The 19,360-nt window shown below is 39.3% G+C and overlaps 1 protein-coding gene across 1 annotated transcript; it reads left to right on the top strand.

The window, feature by feature from the left end:
* Positions 1 to 4,336: 4,336 nt before the first annotated feature.
* On the top strand, positions 4,337 to 19,221 carry LOC135706616 (uncharacterized). The gene is made up of 2 exons (XM_065228264.1): positions 4,337 to 5,070; positions 19,161 to 19,221. The coding sequence occupies exons 1-2, from the start codon at positions 4,337 to 4,339 to the stop codon at positions 19,219 to 19,221; spliced, it is 795 nt and encodes a 264-aa protein (XP_065084336.1).
* The last annotated feature ends 139 nt before the right edge of the window (positions 19,222 to 19,360 follow it).

The raw sequence follows: 19,360 nt of genomic DNA, 5'->3' as shown, positions 1-19,360 counted from the left end.
AATTGTTTATATTTGAGAATAAATGTTGCTTTATAATAAATGTTTTAATGTAGTTAACTGTTAATAAAGTGAATTTAATGTGTTAAGTGTAGTGTTTTGTAAAAACTGAAGGTGCATGCTGCATGGCCCAGTGGACATACAAACCAGAAGCGAAGAAGTCCCCAAGATACGGTTCTTATCAAGGTCAGCAGAGGTCAGCATTAGGAGGTAGGCTGCTGGGTACGGTTTTGGTCCCTCGAACGTACATAGTTGGTCCTTCGAGCCGGATACATTCCGGAAAATTTCGGATTTCGAGGCCCAAAGGATGCTACAATAGGCTATTCACCATCGCGACGGCATTAATTCGGCGTTGTCTTCATTGTGCCGGATAACACAATTGCCAGCAGCCCAACAAAGGGAACCCAGTGTAATCAGCCATCGCCACTATCCAACAGTGCCATCATTGTTTTTCGATTGGCTTGGGTTCAACGGAGTTCACACCGAAAAGAACAGCTTGGACATACACGCTGTGGTCATCATCTCTAATTGGTGCCGTCACTACAAGCAGTAACACCCGTAGAATAATCAGGAGATTGTTCTACTTTCTTACCAGGTTAGTAAGAACGAGTATATGTGCAGCCGAAGCATCGACCTGCAACTTTCTTACACCAAATTTCGTTTCTTCACTCTTACTCTCGGAACTGAGATTCGCTCGACATCTACTAGGCTGGCTCAACCATTGCCAAAAGCGATTCGTCATGAAGTGACCGCATCTGTGGATTGTAGACTGCCGTGAATGGATACGGTGGACGATATTCCGAATCAAAGATTTCGCAGATATCGCGTGGTGACGGTGACTGAGATAACGCTACGGTGGACGTCGCTGAGCCATAATTTCTGGCAGGTAAATTTTAACACAAATATATGTCCAGCCGTTGCTGGATTTGTGAACTGTACTCCAACAATAAATTGTACCTTTTCGGCGAACATTGGATCACTACTTTCTTGCGGACGAATCCCTGATTTGCGAGGTTCGAGATTAAATCTCTCAACTACTTTCGACGATCTTCTTCGCTGAACTTCACCTCGGTTGGATTGCCCTGCATCATCATTGATTGTCCAGGTGAGGCATAGTATATGTCTACCGAAGCAAGTTTTGTTGGATACTACATTAGTGCTTTATTTCCCTCACGTACTGGTTGAATACTATTGTCCAGTCATCGTGGAATAGTTGGTGCAGTCGGAACGAAATTTGATCATTCATTATGGAATTCCATCGCTTCATTGTCTCGCCAACGATCGTCGCATAAGAGAACCTACGGTTTCATTGGGGTTCAGATCGTAGTGGGTTACCCGCATAAACGCGAACCATAAATTGACCTTACCTAAAATGGTTAAAAATTGTTTATAATCCCTGCTAAACTTTAACTGAAATGGTTATGGAACTTTACATGAACGTTTAATGATAAAGTTTCAACCTTATGTATTATGGTTTTTTGGAACTGGACCTTACAAATAATGGGTTGTTAAGAACCATTACCGTTCCAAATTCTTGTTTTCTCCATACATTTTCAGAAAGAGAACTATATAAGAACGTTTTTACTTATGATTTGAGAACATTAATGGTAATGGTTATGGTAGTCAGTAAGGTCCATTAATGGTTTTGTATTATCGCTCAACTTTACGTGGAATATATCGTGAATTGGTAATCAGTAAATTACAGGCAACCAATTCGCGATATATTCCACATAAAGTTGATCGATGTTACAAAACCATTCGTGGACCTTACTGACTACCATAACCATTACCATTAATGTTCTCAGACCATAAGTTAAAAGGTTCTAATATAGTTCTCTTTCCGAAAATGTATGGAGAAAACAAGAATTTGGAACGGTAATGGTTCTTAACAACCCATTATTTGTAAGGTCCAGTTCCAAAAAACCATAATACATAAGGTTGAAACTTTATCATTAAACGTTCATGTAAAGTTCCATAACCATTTCAGTTAAAGTTTAGCAGGGATTATAAACAATTTTTAACCATTTTAGGTAAGGTCAATTTATGGTTCGCGTTTATGCGGGTTGGCGCCTTCGTTCTTTGCCCAGGTAAAGCTAAACGGTATATGTCCGGCCGTAGTTGGATTATTGATACTACATCCGTCATTTTCTCTTTCGACACTCCTGAATCGGTGATAAGTTAACCTATATGTGTGGATGAAAGCTAATCGTACATTGGCTTGCACATTGAACGAGCTTTAAGAAAATTGGAGGTTGCTACCAGAATCCTTCGGTCATCCAGCGCAGCTATTAGTTTCAAAGGTGAGACTACATAGTATATGTTTGGCCGAAGTGGGCCATTTGGATACTACACCTCTCTTTTCTTTCGATTTTGGATTTGTTGGATTGTCAGGCTGTACCGGGTTGCACGTCCATAAATTCGTTCAGACGCTGCTCTTTTAAAATCCGTCAACATGCCTTAAAGATCCAAGGAAGGTCCACCACTGAAGTCTCTTTACACTAAATTAAGGGGGCAACAAACTTCCGTCAACAATATCTACAAATTCGTTGAGAACTTTCCGGAGGGTACCACTGCTAGCCAAATTCACGTGCGTCTTGAACGTTTAGATGATCTATGGGAGAAAATTAGTGATTCTCTCTATGAAATCGAAACTCACGAGGAATACACTGAAAGCGATGTATTTTCAAAGGAACGTTCGGATTTTGAAAACCGCTACTATGACGTCAAGTCATTTTTGCTTGACAAGGCCAAGGAATTTACAAATACGTCAGCTCTCGACGAATCAGCTGCAACGTCGCATGGAGGGATGGACCATGTTCGTCTGCCGCAAATTAAACTACAAAATTTCGACGGCAACATAGACGAGTGGCTGAGCTTTCGGGATCTTTATACTTCATTGATTCACCGGAAGGCAGATTTATCAGAAGTAGAAAAATTCCATTACCTTAAGGGTTGTCTCGGAGGTGAAGCGAAGGCGTTAGTAGATTCATTGAAAATCACTCGAGGCAACTATTCGATAGCATGGGAAACCCTTCAAAAGCGATATAATAACAGCAAGTTGCTAAAGAAAAGGCAGGTTCAGGCGCTTTTTAAACTGCCAAACCTTGGGAAGGAATCTGTGATCGACCTGCAAAGGCTTTTGGAAGGGTTTGAGCGATCCATTCAAACATTGGATCAAGTAGTTCAGCCGGCTGATTATAAGGATCTTTTGCTGATAGAAGTTCTCAGTGCACGGTTGGACCCCAGTACACGGCGTGGATGGGAAGAGTTCTCTTCAACGAAAGAACAAGACACTTTGCCGGAACTCATTGACTTTATTCAACGTCGCATTCGTATTTTAGAATCGCTACCCATAAGATCTTCGGATAGTCGTCAAGAGTCGGTACCAGCGGTAATGAAAAGGAAACAGTGGGTTCGTGTCACCAACAACGCTGTGCAGTCAACTTCATTGAAATGCCCTGCATGCACGGAGAACCATTTGCTGCATCTTTGTCCATCCTTTCTTCAAATGACGGTTTCCAGTCGAGAGTCTCTGATTCGTACACATGCTCTTTGTCGGAATTGCCTTAAGAGAGAACACCAGGCAAGGGACTGTTCTTCAAAGTACACTTGCCGGAAATGTAAGGCTCATCATCACACTCTAGTCTGTTTTAAGGGTGAATCAGACTCAAAACTTCAAGCTGCCCCAAATGGAAATAAAGGAGGTTCTGGCAATAACAACAGGTCGTCGGCAGCAACCAATCAGCAAGAGGCGAATACGGCATCCTCTAGCACTGCATCATCTAACATGGCTCATGGGCTGACTTCAAGCATTCTTCTTGCCACAGCATTAGTTCTCTTTGAAGACGATACGGGATCTCGGTATCCAGCTCGTGCATTGCTTGACTCCGGTTCAGAATGCAATTTCATATCGGAGACATTGAGTCAGCGCTTGAACATTCGTAGCAGAGAGAAGGTCGACGTGTCGGTGTTGGGTATTGGCCACGTCGCGACAAAGGCAACACAGCGGCTGCAAGTGGCAATTAAGTCACGAGTTTCACTATTTTGTCGGTCCCTGAGCTTTCTGGTGTTACCAAAGGTGACCGTCAATCTACCTACAACATCGGTGCATACTAAAGGATGGGAATTTCCAGAAGGAATAGAATTGGCCGATCCAAATTTCTTCAAGGCAAGCACAGTAGATCTGGTCTTGGGAATACAATCCTTCTTCAGCTTCCTCAAGACAGGACATGAAATGTCATTGGGTCACGGTCTTCCCATGCTAACGGAGACGGTATTTGGATGGGTTGTGTCAGGAGAAGTTACTGAAACTCCATCATCAACTAGGGCAGTCTGTAATATGGCATTTTCAGACAATCTGGAAAAACTCATGGAACGTTTTTGGACCTGCGAGGAAGTGGGATTTTCCAACAACTACTCTCCAGAGGAAGCACGCTGCGAGGAGCAGTATGCACGCACAGTTCAAAGGGAAGCAGGCGGTCGTTACATTGTGACACTTCCCAAGGATGAGGATATTCTATCACAACTCGGGGAATCTAAGGACATTGCGTTTAGACGTCTGCAAGGACTGGAACGCAGGCTCTCAAGGGACGAGAACCTATCGAAACAGTACAAGGCCTGCATGACGGAATATTTGAAACTAGGTCACATGCGGAAGGTGGAGGATGATGCTCTGAACGGGAGTAAGCGGTGCTACTTACCACATCATCCAGTTGTGAAGGAGGCCAGCACAACTACAAAGGTGAGGGTTGTCTTCGACGCCTCGTGCAAAACGTCGAGTGGGATCTCCCTCAACAATACACTACTGGTCGGGCCAGTCATCCAGCAAGATCTCCGTACAATAGTTCTCCGCAGTCGTACCCGTCAGGTGATGCTGGTAGCGGATGCGGAAAAAATGTATCAGCAGATTAATATGAACCCAACGGATATTCCACTGCAAAGTACTTTATGGCGGTTCGAGACAGACGAAGAAGTTGAAACGTATGAGCTTACGACGGTGACGTATGGAACGAAACCGGCACCCTTTTTGGCAACTCGTACGATCAAGCAACTAGCTGTAGACGAGCGGGAAAGGTACCCCCTTGCAGTACAGGCTGTAGATGAGGATATCTACATGTATGATGTTATCTCAGGTGCAGATGACATTGAAACAGCAGTGGAACTACAAAAACAATTAAACGCCATGATGGCAAGTGGCGGGTTCAAGCTTAGGAAATGGGCGTCTAATTGCTCAGCAGCTTTGTATGGCATACCGCGAGACAATCTAGCGCTTCCGACCACGGAGGAAGTTAATTGGGAACAGGATCAATCAGTAAAAACCTTGGGGTTAACTTGGTTACCAACAACCGACTGCTTCAAATACCAATTTCAAATACCAACCTTCCAGCCAGACGAAATTCTTACCAAACGAAAGGTTTTGTCTGCCATAGCGATGCTCTTTGACCCTCTTGGACTTTTGGGGGCAACTATAACACTCGCGAAAATCATCATGCAGCATTTATGGAGTTTGCGAAATGAACGAGGAGAACGATTGGATTGGGATGCACCATTACCAAACACGATGGGGGAGGAGTGGCGAAACTTTCATGAGCAACTGGTATGCTTGAACGAGCTTCGAGTACCTCGCTGCGTGATCGTATCAAAGGCAAAATCAATTGAGATACATTGTTTCTCAGATGTCTCGGAGAAGGCGTACGGTACCTGTTTGTACATTCGAAGTGTGGACGAGCAAGGCAAGTTGTCGGTTCAACTATTCACGGCCAAATCTAAGGTGGCTCCCTTGAAGGTACAATCGTTACCACGACTGGAGCTGTGTGGTGCTTTACTAGCAGCACAGCTATTCGAAAAAGCATCGAAAGCAATCAAGGGTCCATGTCACACATTCTTCTGGACAGACTCAACATGCGTACTGCGATGGATCAGTGCGACTCCGAACGCATGGACCACATTTGTGGCGAAGCGAGTCGCAAAAATACAACGAATCACGGAAAATCATACATGGCGACACGTACCAGGTATCAGCAACCCAGCGGATCTAATATCGCGAGGGGTTCAACCAAAAATAATCCAGGAATGCAGTTTGTGGTGGGAGGGCCCTAACTGGCTTAAGGACGAGCAATCGGGATGGCCACATCAACAAGATGTTCATCTGGAGGATGTTCCTGAAAAACGATGTAGCACTGTAGTCAACATAGGCACGGTAGAACCACCGTTCAGCGTTTCGTTCATCTCTAAATTCTCTTCGTACACCAAGATGCTCCGGAGTACAGCGTATTGGCTACGATTAATGGCACTATTACGTCACACCAGATCGGAAGGCCATGGGTTCTTAACCAGCACGGAACTGAAGCAAGCAGAGATGGTGATTGTACGATGTGTACAGCAAGAAACATTCTCCAAGGAAAGTGCAGCGCTGTCCAAAACTAGCTCCGTACAAAATGGATCCGTTTTACGCTGGCTTAAACCTGTAATGGCAAAGGAAGAAGTTTTACGCGTGGGTGGAAAATTGGGTCAGTCAAAAGAAACGTATGAAACTAAACACCCGATGATTCTACCAGCAAAACACTTGTTGTCTGAAATGATCATGAAGCATTATCACGAAAAATTATTGCATGCGGGACCACAGTTACTTCTCAGCACGGTTCGATTACGATTTTGGCCACTAGGAGGAAGGAGTACTGCAAAGAAGGTGGTTCACAAATGCCAACGCTGCTTCAGAGCAAAGCCTTCGATTCTTCAGCAGCAAATGGGTGAACTACCAACAGCGAGAGTGACGGTCGCCAGACCGTTTTCCAAAACCGGCGTTGACTATTTTGGACCGGTCTATATCCGTGATGGTCGACGACGAGCTGCAATAAAGGCATACGTTGCTGTTTTCGTGTGTATGTGCACTAAGGCAGTTCATATGGAACTAGTCACGGATATGAGTACTGATCGTTTTCTGCAAGCATTGAAACAGTTCATAGCACGACGAGGAAGATGCACCGACATATACTCTGACAATGGGACCAATTTTGTCGGAGCCAAAAATCAAATGAAGGAACTATTTCAGCTGCTGAAGGATAATGGACATCAGGAAGCAGTTACGAAGGAGTGCACTAATCAAGAAATCGACAGTGAGCATGCATAAGGGCCTATACGCGATGATTCTCTTCGTCGATTTTCTCTTTTGTTAATAACTCGCTAGATTTAACGTTTCTCGGTGCGTTTGCTGTTGCTTTTGATAGCCAATACAACCTTTTGCTACTCTGCATTGAACAAATTCTAGAAAATTGTTTCGCTTAGCTGTAGCAATGCAAAGAGAAAATCGATGAAGAGAATCGATCATCGCGTATTCGCCCTTATGAATGCTCACTGTCGAAACACACTGGCACTTTAACCCTCCAGCTGCCCCGCACTTTGGCGGGCTGTGGGAAGCCGCAGTTCGCTCAGCAAAATTTCATCTTCTACGGCTACTGGGAGGAAATCCTGCGTCATACGAAGATTTCACAACTCTTCTAACACAAATTGAAACTTGCCTAAATTCAAGGCCATTGAATCCTTTATCTGATGAACCTACAGATCTCGAGCCTCTGACACCGGGTCATTTTTTAACTGGTGGATCTCTACAGGCGCTGCCAGAACCAGATTATACCAGCGTTAAATTGAATAGGCTGAACCGATGGCAGATGGTACAGCGGCAGTTACAGGATTTTTGGCGGCGATGGCGAACCGAGTGTCTCTCACAGCTGCAGGGGCGAATGAAGAACTGGAAACCAGCAATACAGTTGGACGTCGGCAGGCTCGTTTTCATCGTAGATCCAAATTTACCACCGATGAAATGGAAATTAGGTAGAATTCATCAGCTTCATCCAGGACCGGACGGTATTGACGAGTGCACGGATGGATTTGAGTTCACTCACTCGACAAAAAGTGACACAACAGCGGGGCCCCCACATATGTGTTCATTTTCAGTAAACAGGGCCCCGCTGTTGTGTCACTTTTTGTCGAGTGAGTGAACTCAAATCCATCCGTGCACTCGTCAATATCACGTGTAGTGACACTGAAGACAGCAACAGGATTTCTGACAAGACCTCTTGTCAAACTTTGCTTACTACCAACACAAGAAGACTGAAGTCCGACGAATGATGCCGCAAGCGATTAGTTCTACCAGTGGTACCCATCCAGTACGTCGAAAGGGATCTTTCTTTTTTTTCTTTTCAGAAGTCACCAGTTACTTCAGGGTGGGCGAGGATGTCTACGATTATACCTTACCAATTAGGCTAACCACGTACGCAGCCAGCACAACTTTATTACTACTGTCCAAATCGTGGGTTACTGTCGGAGTTCACGGATCGAGGATTATCGTCGGGATGCTGAGAGCCTTGAGAGAAACGAATCGTCAACAATAAAGAGCCTGAATTTAAAAAGAGGCGACATCTTATCCATTTGACAGGTCTTCTGCTCGATTGGAATGACTTTTCCTATGACTTTGACAGATAATCGATTGTTCCAATTTTGACATGTCGTCTCTTTATAAATTCAGGCTCTTTAGTCAACAATATGTGATCTCTTCTAACGAAGCAGATATCAGTCACCACTCGATCACCGTCGGATACGGTCGAAAGGGGCAAGGCCCTCGCGCAAACCCAATTTTAAATTGTTTATATTTAAGAATAAATGTTGCTTTATAATAAATGTTTTAATGTAGTAAACTGTTAATAAAGTGAATTTAATGTGTTAAGTGTAGTGTTTTGTAAAAACTGAAGGTGCATGCTGCATGGCCCAGTGGACATACAAACCAGAAGCGAAGAAGTCCCCAAGATACGGTTCTTATCAAGGTCAGCAGAGGTCAGCATTCGGAGGTAGGCTGCTGGGTACGGTTTTGGTCCCTCGAACGTACACTTTATACTTAGATAAGATTTAGTTTTAGTTTTTTTTTATAAGATGTCAATTGTTGAACTGTCATTCAGGTTTAAAAAACCTGTTTAAATACTGAATTACCAAGGCAGGAACAATGTAAAAACACTTAGATACATATCATAACAATTAAGGCTGGAAAGTTTCTGCAGTAGCTGGAGCACCTAGGTTAAAATGAAATGTAATTAATTTTGAATTTGGAACAAATAAAGAGTTTAAAAAAATGTATAGTCTGCCGAACACTTTACCGCAATCAAAATTAAAAAAATGGGGCAGTTTGAAATAATTGCGTTTGACCCAGGGTACCCAATTTTGTCTGTATTTTTATTTCATCCAGACATATGAAAAAAAGAAAATTAATATGGGAGGGGGGGGGGGTAGCCAATTAGCACAAAACCATGAATTTTAAAATATGTTATTCTACCAATTTTGTTTCTAATCGAAGAGGGTCGATGCAAACCAGCAATTTTGTTCAGTCACTTAAGATGGAATGATCCAACTACTGATGTAATTGGTTATGAATCTAACTGAGGTCAACAACTCAACTGGTAGCAAACAATTGTATCTATAGGAATGACCACAAATATATAGTTTAGCGCTTAGCCCATTAAACACTGCTCATATAGTTATCTAATAGGTATTGACTGATGAGACTTTGATTGACGTATATGGATGGTTACATCATCATCATCATCATCATCTTCGTCATAAAATTACGCATTTTTTATGTCGCTTAAAGGCCAAGCACAAAATTACTGCAGTAACACGGTATTACGTGTATGAATTCGGTGGAATGACCTTGGCATTCGTAAATTTGTTTGAGCATCTAGGTGATTAGGTGGATGATTAAATATTGACTTGGGACTCCCTTAGCTCAGTCGGTAAAGGCACAGCTACAAAGCATGACCATGCTGGAGATGGCTGGGTTCGATTTCCGATCCGGTCGAGGAATTTTTTGGGTTGGAAAATTTATCGATTTCAAAGAGTATGATTGTAGTAGCCACACAATTATGCTACTGCAAAAAAATGGAACCAGCATCGAAAACTCTCAATTAATAACTGTGAAATGTATCTAGTTAGTGTCGAGACCACGCAATAAGTTAATATGCGATAAGCAATAAGCAAAAAAAAGCGAAGAAGAAGTAGTAAATATTAACTTTGAGTTCCATTAATAGAACTTCACCAGGTGCCGTATAGCATCTAGGGTATTCGGGATAAGACGGACATATGATTTTTGGTGGCGTGACTATTGAATAATACTTTTTTGTCACATCCACTCTTAATTTACGGAATTTAAGGAATTCCAGAATAGTCTACTTGTGCCGTCAAATTTAAAAATATAAACATAAACAAAAGTAACCCGTGGCGAAGTGATGTAAATATCAGTGTGCAATTCCTAAGGTTGTAAAGCACCAAATCAGAAAAATGCTTACAACGCGAAAATCCAAAACTTGATAACTTAAAGGGTGCCCCACATCAAATTGCATCACGGATAAACGCTGTAGAAAATTACCTAGTTGACCGATCCTTTTCAAAGTTTCAGACAATAAAAAATAACCCATCTGTAAGGTTTTGGCATATTTATTTCATTCCTCTTCAATACCATAACCGTACGCTCACACCTTACGCTTTACTTCTCTCATAAGGCTCTGTACAACATCTGGCTGCAGCTTCTTCTGTATGGAAACTTAGTTTTTCCAAAATTTATCTAGACTAACATTTGAGAAGGGCCAAACTTTTTCTGCCGATTTTTTTCAAAAAAAAATATTATGGAAAAATGACAACTCCAACAAAAATGTGTTGTATGGATGACTTTCAGGAAATTGACCAAAATCATTTCGAAAAAAATCATTTGAGACCTACACTGAAAAAAAATCGATTTTTAAAATTTAAAGTCGATTTAAAAAATGGCCATGTTTGATTTGGATGAAACTTTGCCTCAAGATAGGTAGTTATGTTTACTACCATCCGTCCATACATTGCGAGATGGGCACTTTTAAGGAAAAAAAGTTTTTCTTACAGAAACTTTTTCATGTCTGAACTGTTTTTTTTTTATTTGCCATTTTCACACAAAATTAAACCAGTCAAGCTCAAAATCATCTCAGAACCCTATGAAGCTCAATTTGCGATTCAATTTTGTCTAATCAGCACTTAAGTTCACTTTGATTAATCAAGAATTCCATATGAAAAGGGCTCATGATGCATTTCTCGCCAAATCGTATTTGGAATTGGCAGCACCCGCTCAGAGTTCAATAAAACTATTTGGACATGTAGACCTTGTCAAAAAAAAATTATCATTCCCCTATTCTGTTGTCTACTACTGATGCAAAATTTGATAATATGTGAAAGAGAAAAGACAAGATTTTTTATATATCATTTATTTATATATTTTCAATGTTTTAAACCTATTTTCATACATGCTATTTTTTCCTTTTTCCAATAAAGTTAAATATTTTTGGTTCATCTTCTGAATTAGAATACCTTTTTGCCGCTACTTTGTCACCAGTTATAGGCACAAAACTGTGGAATTTCTGTATGCCAGATATTGTCTTTGTGCTGTTATATAGTTCTTCGAGTTCTTCTGATATTTCGATGCACTGTTCAGTGGATATGTACTCGAAACGTAGTTTTGTGATATTTATAACTGTTTGTTCAACTGCCTGTCGTGACCGGACTCGATTTCTGGACCATCCATTTCCAAGCGGCTTTATCTGGAACCTTCTTTCTTTTTTTCTAGTTTACACTAAACAGACGACTTTTTATTTTTTATTTTTTATTTTTTGCTTCCGTTCGTTACGAACTCATTCTTAAGACTGATTTATTGTGTCCTTTTTATCAACTAGCCTACTATTGATCTCTAATGAATTGTTATAACCGATATATTAGTCCTATTCTCTACATCCCTTTCCTTATCTACTCTCTATTCATATACACAATACAAGAACATGTTATTAAATTTAGATGGTTTTTGAATTGATCTCTTCGGTCTATTAGTAGGCTTCACATCACTTTCTTGAACCTCGTCTGGTAGAAAATTGCTCAAACTGTGTTCAGTATTGATCAAATTATGATCTATTGGAACATCCATACCTAATTTTATTGAAAAATTATATTAGACATGATTCTTTTTTTTAAAGATACCTACTTCTATATTTGTTATTGATCTATACCCAATTCATCTTGATTACTAATACTTAAAGAATGGTGGATCATATCTGATTCTCCAACATCATCTGACTGCACTTCATAGGACGCTAGCTTGACGTCTTGAATGTTTCGAGCATACTGAACCCCACGTTCTCTTCTTACAACAATTTATCCACCTTCCCTTGATAATACTGTAAATTTTTCTTGAGAAGAAAAAAATGGATCTGTTTTGGTTTTCCTTTGTACAGCAACAACAACTTTATCTCCAGTTTTTTATCGGAATATTTTGGTCCCCTGTGCTTGTCTGCATATTTCTTACTGTCCAACTTCGCTACTGCATCTCTATCCCTTATTTCATCTCGATCTAACCGTGGACCCAAAAGGTCCATGATCTAACCTTCCAGATTCAGATTCCCAAAGAGCCGGAAAAGTTCCTCTATACTTCCATCCAACAAGAAGTTCGAATGGTGTAATCCCCAATCTTGAATATTGTTTGACTGTATTATGTACGTGGACATAAGTTTGTAGAGCGTTCTTCCAATTTTGACCATCTTGTCTGGCCCCAGCTATTGCTTTTATTAGCCCCTGGTTTTGACGTTCAACAGCTCCGTTTGATTGGGGACTAAGAGGAATGGATTTCCTTACACTAACTCCTTTATTTTGCCAGTATTCAATAAATTCCTTACTTATAAAAGGTGGACCATTATCGCTCTGAAGCACTAGAGGTAAACCCCAGTTAAAAAATACTCTGCAGAGCCAGATTGGTGCTTGCTGCATCAGTCGATTTCATCTCCACCACTGTCAAATATCTTGAGTAAGTATCAACCAAAACTAAGAACTCACAGGAACCGCACGAAGGAATATACAGGAACTTTACTTGCAAAATTTCCCACGGACCTTTTGGAAGACATCGACTAACCAGTGGTATTGGTGGGTTCTTTTGTTTATATAACCAGGCAAGTTTGACAGGTTTTAACAAACGTTTCAACCTCATTACTCATACCTGGCCACCAAAAAAATTCTCGCATTATTTGTTTCATTGCTGCACATCCTATGTGTCCACGGTGAGCTGTTTGAAGAGCCACGTGTCGTAGATTTCTTAGCAGAACAATTCGATCTCCGTTGAAAACCTTCGAACCCAATACACGGAGTTCCTTCGCATGAGCTTCAAATCGTTTAAGATTCTCTGGCCATCTTCCCGTATCCAGAGCAAATCGTATAGCGATTATCTCAGCATCGTCTTCTAATTATTTTTCCTTGTCCTTCCTTGTGATTTCTAGTGAGCCTGCGTCCAAAGCGTAAATAATATGTTTGTCGTTGTCCTCATCAAATGGCTCGTCACATTGTGTACTCTTTATAAGACGAGATAAAGCATCTGCAACGTTAGAACGACCAGGTATGTGTTTTACTCTACAATCATAAGTCTGAAGTCAAGAGAGCCCAGGCCTCTGCACGAGAAACAGCACGCTTCCCTGTTTTAATTCCTCTGCCAAATATGAATTCGTTCGCTTCCGAATCCGTTCTTATGGTGCAAGATTTGCACAACAGGTAAAATGAAAATCTTTCAACTGCCCACACCATCGCTAATGATTCCTTTTGGGTTTCAGGATATCGCCTCTCCGCATCTGTTAATGCTTTTGAAGCACACAATATTACTCTGGCAACCCCATGATCATATTGAACTAATACAGCTCCCAGTTGAATAGGAGAAGCGTCCACGAATAACTCGGCCTGATCTTCGGAACGAAAATATCCTAGCTTCGATATAGACTTCAATGCCTCAGTTTTCAAATAAACGAATTCATCTTCCTCATCTTGTCTCCAATAAAAGGTTTCGGCTTTGGCAAGTTATCTCAAATTCTTGGTTCGTTCCGCTCTTTTAACCTCAGATTGATTTTCCGACCTGCGAAAACCTTGTATGGCCTTCAATTTGTCCTCATCAGCTCGTAATCCGTCATGAGAAAGAGAGAACCCTAGAAATTTCACAGTTTGCTCGCCTATTGCACATTTTTCATGATTTATACTAACGCCGTGTTCATTCAGGCAGCGAAGAACCATCTTGAGATTCTCGTCATGTTCAGATTGTGTTCTTCCAGATACCAATATATCATCTAAATAGTTGTGACAACCCACGCATCCTGCAAGCACTACTGTTTGAAGGATTTCTTGAAAAATATCAGGCGCGTTGCATAATCCGAAAGGTAGTCTCTTATAACGGTAAGTTGCGTTTCCAGCGAAGAAATTGTTCAAGTGTCTTGAGTTTTCATGAAGTTCAACATGGAAGAATGCACTTGTGAGGTCAATTGTAGAAAAATAAATTGCTCCATCCAAATCCGCTAATTTACTTTCCAGTGTTGGCATTCGAAATGGTGTTCGAATTATACTTTTGTTTGGACCCCTTAAGTCAACTACAAGCCGGATGTCATTTTTGCCCTTTGGTTCTACTAACAACGACGAACAGAATTATTTATTCCTCTCCCGTAATAGGCTTACAATCCAGTACATTTAGTGTGGCAAAAGACAAGTTGTTCATTGATGATTGTAAAGCTGACTCGTTCAGTTTTGATTCATCCTCTCGCATAGTAGAGTGCCCCACCAAGAAATCATTATTGTTCTTGTTTGCTTGCATAGACTTTTCCAAATACAGGTTGTCCAACCTGGAACGTTTTAATTTCTTTGCTATAACAGCACTCCGTTTCCTTTCAGCTAACAATGCATTCTTTAAAACAAATTTTTTTTTTTCGTTTTTTGAAAATGTATTTCTAAAAATGGAAGCTAAAATTGCAAACCATTGTTTTATGCATACTTAATTTGAACGTCATGAAAATATCGTACAATTCAGCAGTCAGCATAAATAATTTATAATCAAGTTACGTAGCTATACATTTTATTTCAAAGACTACAATATTCAACCTGCTTTATTTTTATTTTTAAAGCGAAGCAACTTAATCATCTTTATAAAAAAAAACAATACTCAGGCCTCTCAAAGGCAACATACAATTTTTTGATGTAAATTGTTATTTAAGATCCTCACAGATTCTCAATTTGAGCCACTCAATGCTCACAATATTCCGGAATCTCCGAGCATGAAGTTGCATGTAACTAAACAGCCACACATAACTGATTTAATTATTTCCATTAAAATATAAAACATACAGGCACCTCAGAGCAGATAACTATTTTTTATTTAGCATCTTGTATATTAGTTACAAGCAAATTTACAATTGGTGAGACTCGAATCTCAAAATAATTACATGATCATTTTATTATTCAGACCTCTTTAAGTCTTTAGTCACACATAGCTGATTTATGTATATTTATTTATTTAAAAATAATCATATTCAGGCAACTTAAAGCCTTAAGCCACACGGAGCTAATCATTATGCAGGCCTAAGTCTTCAGCAACACAGAGCTGATTTATTTATTTTCATTCGTTCAAAAACATCATTCAGGCAACTCAAAGCCAGTATATCATATCATTGATCATAAACAAAAGTACAATCGGAGACACTCAAATCTCACGATATTCGGGCAACTCAGAGCCTTCAGCCACACGGAGCTTATCATTATTTAGACCTCTCTAAGTCTTCAACAACCCAGAGCTGATTTATTTATTATCATTAATTCAAAACTATTACACGGAAACAAATCAGATTCCATTTTCATGAATAAAAAATCATGAAATGAAAAAACTTGCCATTCCATGAAATCGTAACAATGATTCATGATTTTGTCTTGGAAATTCATGATTTCATAATGCAGTTAAATCAAGACCGCTACAAGCGTTACACGTACTTTGCTAACCGTGTTCATAAACCGCACTACATAGGTATCTCTTATACGCATTTTGTCTTCCATCTTATTCAATTAGTATGGTCAAAGTATGGGTTTAATGATCTCAAGGTTCTTGGTTCTAATCCAGTCTGGTGCTTTATTTTATTCTTTTTACATTTTTTGGTTAAAAGTTAAACCCATGAATTTAGCTCATGATTTCAACTATGATGATTCATGATTTTGGGAATGGATGCTGCGTTACGCAAAAGTTGCTCATGATATCATGAATATTATTCATAGTGTATTTTCATAACATGGAAATACGCTGTGTTCATGAAATCATGAGTCATTTTTCTTATTTCGGAGATCGCATTTTTTCCCGTGTATTCAGGCAACTCAGAGCCAATATACCATATCCTTGTATTAAAAATAACAAACGAAGACACTCAAATCTCACACTATTCAGGCAACTCGGAGCCTTAAGCCTCACGGATCTAATCATTATTTAGACCTCTCTAAGTCTTCAGCAACACAGAGCTGATTTATTTATTTTCATTTGTTCAAAAACAACATTCAGGCAACTCAGAGCCAATTTACCATATCCTTTAAACAAGATATAGCAAATTCAGGAAAACCACATACACACTTGCACCGTGTAGTGAAAAAATTTTGAACTTCTGTCGATAATCAAAGTCTTTGACCAACTGAACATGTTGATCATAACCAAAGCTACAATCGGAGACACTCAAATCTCACAATATTAAGGCAACTCTGAGCCTTCAGCCACACTAGCTTATCATTATTTAGATCTCTCTACGTCTTTAGCAACCCAGAGCTGATTTGTTTATTTTCATTCGTTCAAACATATTATACAGGCAACTCAGAGCCAATATACCATATCCATATCCACATTGATCAAAAACAAAAATTACATTCGGAGACACTCAAATCTCACAATATTCAGGCTAGGCAACTCGGAGCATTAAGCTTCATGGAGCTGATCATTATTTAGATCTCTTAGTTTTTAGTAAAACAGAACTAATTTATTAATTTAAATTTATTCTTTACTAAAATTATTCTTGCAAATTAACTGAAATGTTTTTTATTGCAATTAGCACTTTTATATTGTTCACACAAAAATACAATTGAAGAACATTGAATCCTACAAGCATCTAACTGCCATTCCCATTAGCCACTCTAAGCTCACTATTTTCAACGATTAGATTCACTCAATGTCACACTATACAGAAATCTCCTAATTTTTAGCTTCGCAAATTCAACTTAAGAATATTTTTACCCATGACAGTTTGAAGACAAGATTCTTCCGCATATAATTTTAATGAGTAGACAATACAAACTACCACACACTCATCTACATATATGAAATTAACTGCCATTCATGCCTCATATCTCAATCGCTAAATTTAATTTAGAACTGTGATTCTGAGTACTATAAACATTAACAAAATAATATTGATTACTTCAAATCTAAGTCACAAAGTAGAGAAGGCAATAGCAACTACTAGAAGCGATCGATTTTCCACAGCTTCGTCTGTTTATACATAATAACAAATCAGCAATGATTGTTTATGTTCTAAAAAACACTATTCCTTGTTAATTAATCGAGCTTCCTTCAATTTATTGCAACAGTTTTGGCGAATTCACTTTGTGTCCTAAAATAATGACCTTTACTACCTATACGTCACTACCTAGTTTTTATTTATCACACCAATAAAGCCATTCAGAGCTCAATGATTCATTCTGTTATTTATTTCTTCTGCCACCAACCGTAAGTGAAAATACACACTATTGTTCGTGTCATCATCGTCATCACGCACGACGCACTAAGTAGGGCATGTAATGGTGTTTTCTATGGAAGCATACTGCAGCAGGATCAAAAACCTTTACTTGACTAGGGTGGCTATAGCAACGCCATACAATTTATTTGCCTCGGCCAAAAATTAAAAGCAAATCCTGTTGATTGTTCATGCCCACTAGTTGACGGTTGGATATTTACTTCATTTCCAACCGATCGGCGCTTTTTCATAACTGGACTTCTATTATGAGATATCACACTACGGCGTGACTCACAAATGCTCATCGTTTCATCAATTTCGTGGTTATATCCCATAGAATGTATTTTTTCTACCATCGTTGACGATATAGCCCCTTACACAACATTTCAGTAGTAGACAATATAATCAATTATATTATTTTCTAATGATATAAGCCCTGATTAGACAAAATTGAATCACAAATGGAGCTTCATTGGGTTCTGAGATGATTTTACTGGTTTAGTTTTGTGTAAAAATGGTACCTTAAAAAAATCAGTTCAGACATGAAAAAGTTTTTGTTAAAAAATTTTTTTTCCTTAAAAGTGCCCATCTCGCGATGTATGAACGGATGGTAGTAAACATAATTAACTATCTTGAAGCAAAGTTTCATCCAAATCAAACATGACCATTTTTTTAAAAATCGATTTTTTCAGTGTAGGTCTCAAATGAAATTTTTTTCAGTATTTTTTTTTTCGATAATTTGGTCAATTTCCTAAAAGTCATCCATACAACATATTTTTGTTGGAGTTGTCATTTTTCCATAATATTTTTTTGAAAAAAATCGGCAGAAAAAGTTTGGCCCTTCTCAAATGTTAGTCTAGATAAATTTCTAGTGGCATATTTAGTCAAAGTCTACACATCCAGAAAAATTTATTGAAATCTGATAAGGTGCTGCCAGCTTCGATTCGATTTGGCGCGAAATGCGTCATGAGCAGATCGCTTAAAAAATCATATATTTCTTGGCAAACTATGAAAGTTTCTGCTTCCTTACTTCCTCCGGAACATCAAACTTGTGGAAAACAAGATTAAAGGAAAATAAATCAAGTAAAAAAATTAGATACATTCTAGTACCGTACTTCCTTGGGCAAAGTTGTGAGGCACTGAACTATATTAGTATATGGTTAGTTGTATGATTAAAGCAAAATTGAGGTCTCTAGGAATAAAAATGCAAAAAAGTAGGTTTTCTCATACTAATTTCCATACAAAATACAAACGCAATGCGGAAAGCCGGGTTACAACCAATCGTCCACAAATTTTGCTTAGCTATTTGGGACCCTAAGTGGAACCAAAAAAGGGTTATTCTCGCTCAATGAGGTCACATTTGCGCTTTTCCATATAATGATGACCCAGAATTTCAGAATATTGATATTATAAGCAAAATGTTATATTTATAGACGATTAAACAATGACAGTCCTTCAGGTGTCCAGCTTAACTCGAATTGCCCTGCTTGATGACACGTGTTGGTAGTTGCATGATTACGAATTGTTTCGCCTTTCGCTATGCTACAGGGCAATCAGTTCTGCCACTGCCTGCGCGGCGATAGACATACACGCTTATCCTTTGCAGTGATACGAACATGTAGGCTTTTTCACGTGATTCATATATATGTGATATTGTTTAGATTTAAGTAAATTATTCTACCCCGTGCTTGTTTGCAGTATCATTACTGTTCGGATACCGCTGCGTTTACCTACGATTACATATTTAA

The sequence above is a fragment of the Ochlerotatus camptorhynchus genome, unplaced genomic scaffold, assembly GCF_037179485.1.
Source record: "Ochlerotatus camptorhynchus isolate MF236.1 unplaced genomic scaffold, CSIRO-AGI_Acam_v1.1 ptg000284l, whole genome shotgun sequence".
Taxonomy (NCBI): Eukaryota; Metazoa; Arthropoda; class Insecta; order Diptera; family Culicidae; genus Ochlerotatus; species Ochlerotatus camptorhynchus.
Note: the sequence above shows the minus strand (reverse complement) of the source record. Positions and strands in the feature narration are given on the sequence as shown.

Excerpts from the sequence above, each read along its gene's own strand:
- LOC135706616 (XM_065228264.1), top strand. The coding sequence starts at position 4,337 with ATGGCATTTTCAGACAATCTGGAAAAACTCATGGAACGTTTTTGGACC. Across the intron at positions 5,071-19,160 it reads GCTGTAGACGAGCGGGAAAG|GGCAATCAGTTCTGCCACTG; the intron begins GTACCCCCTTGC and ends GCTATGCTACAG.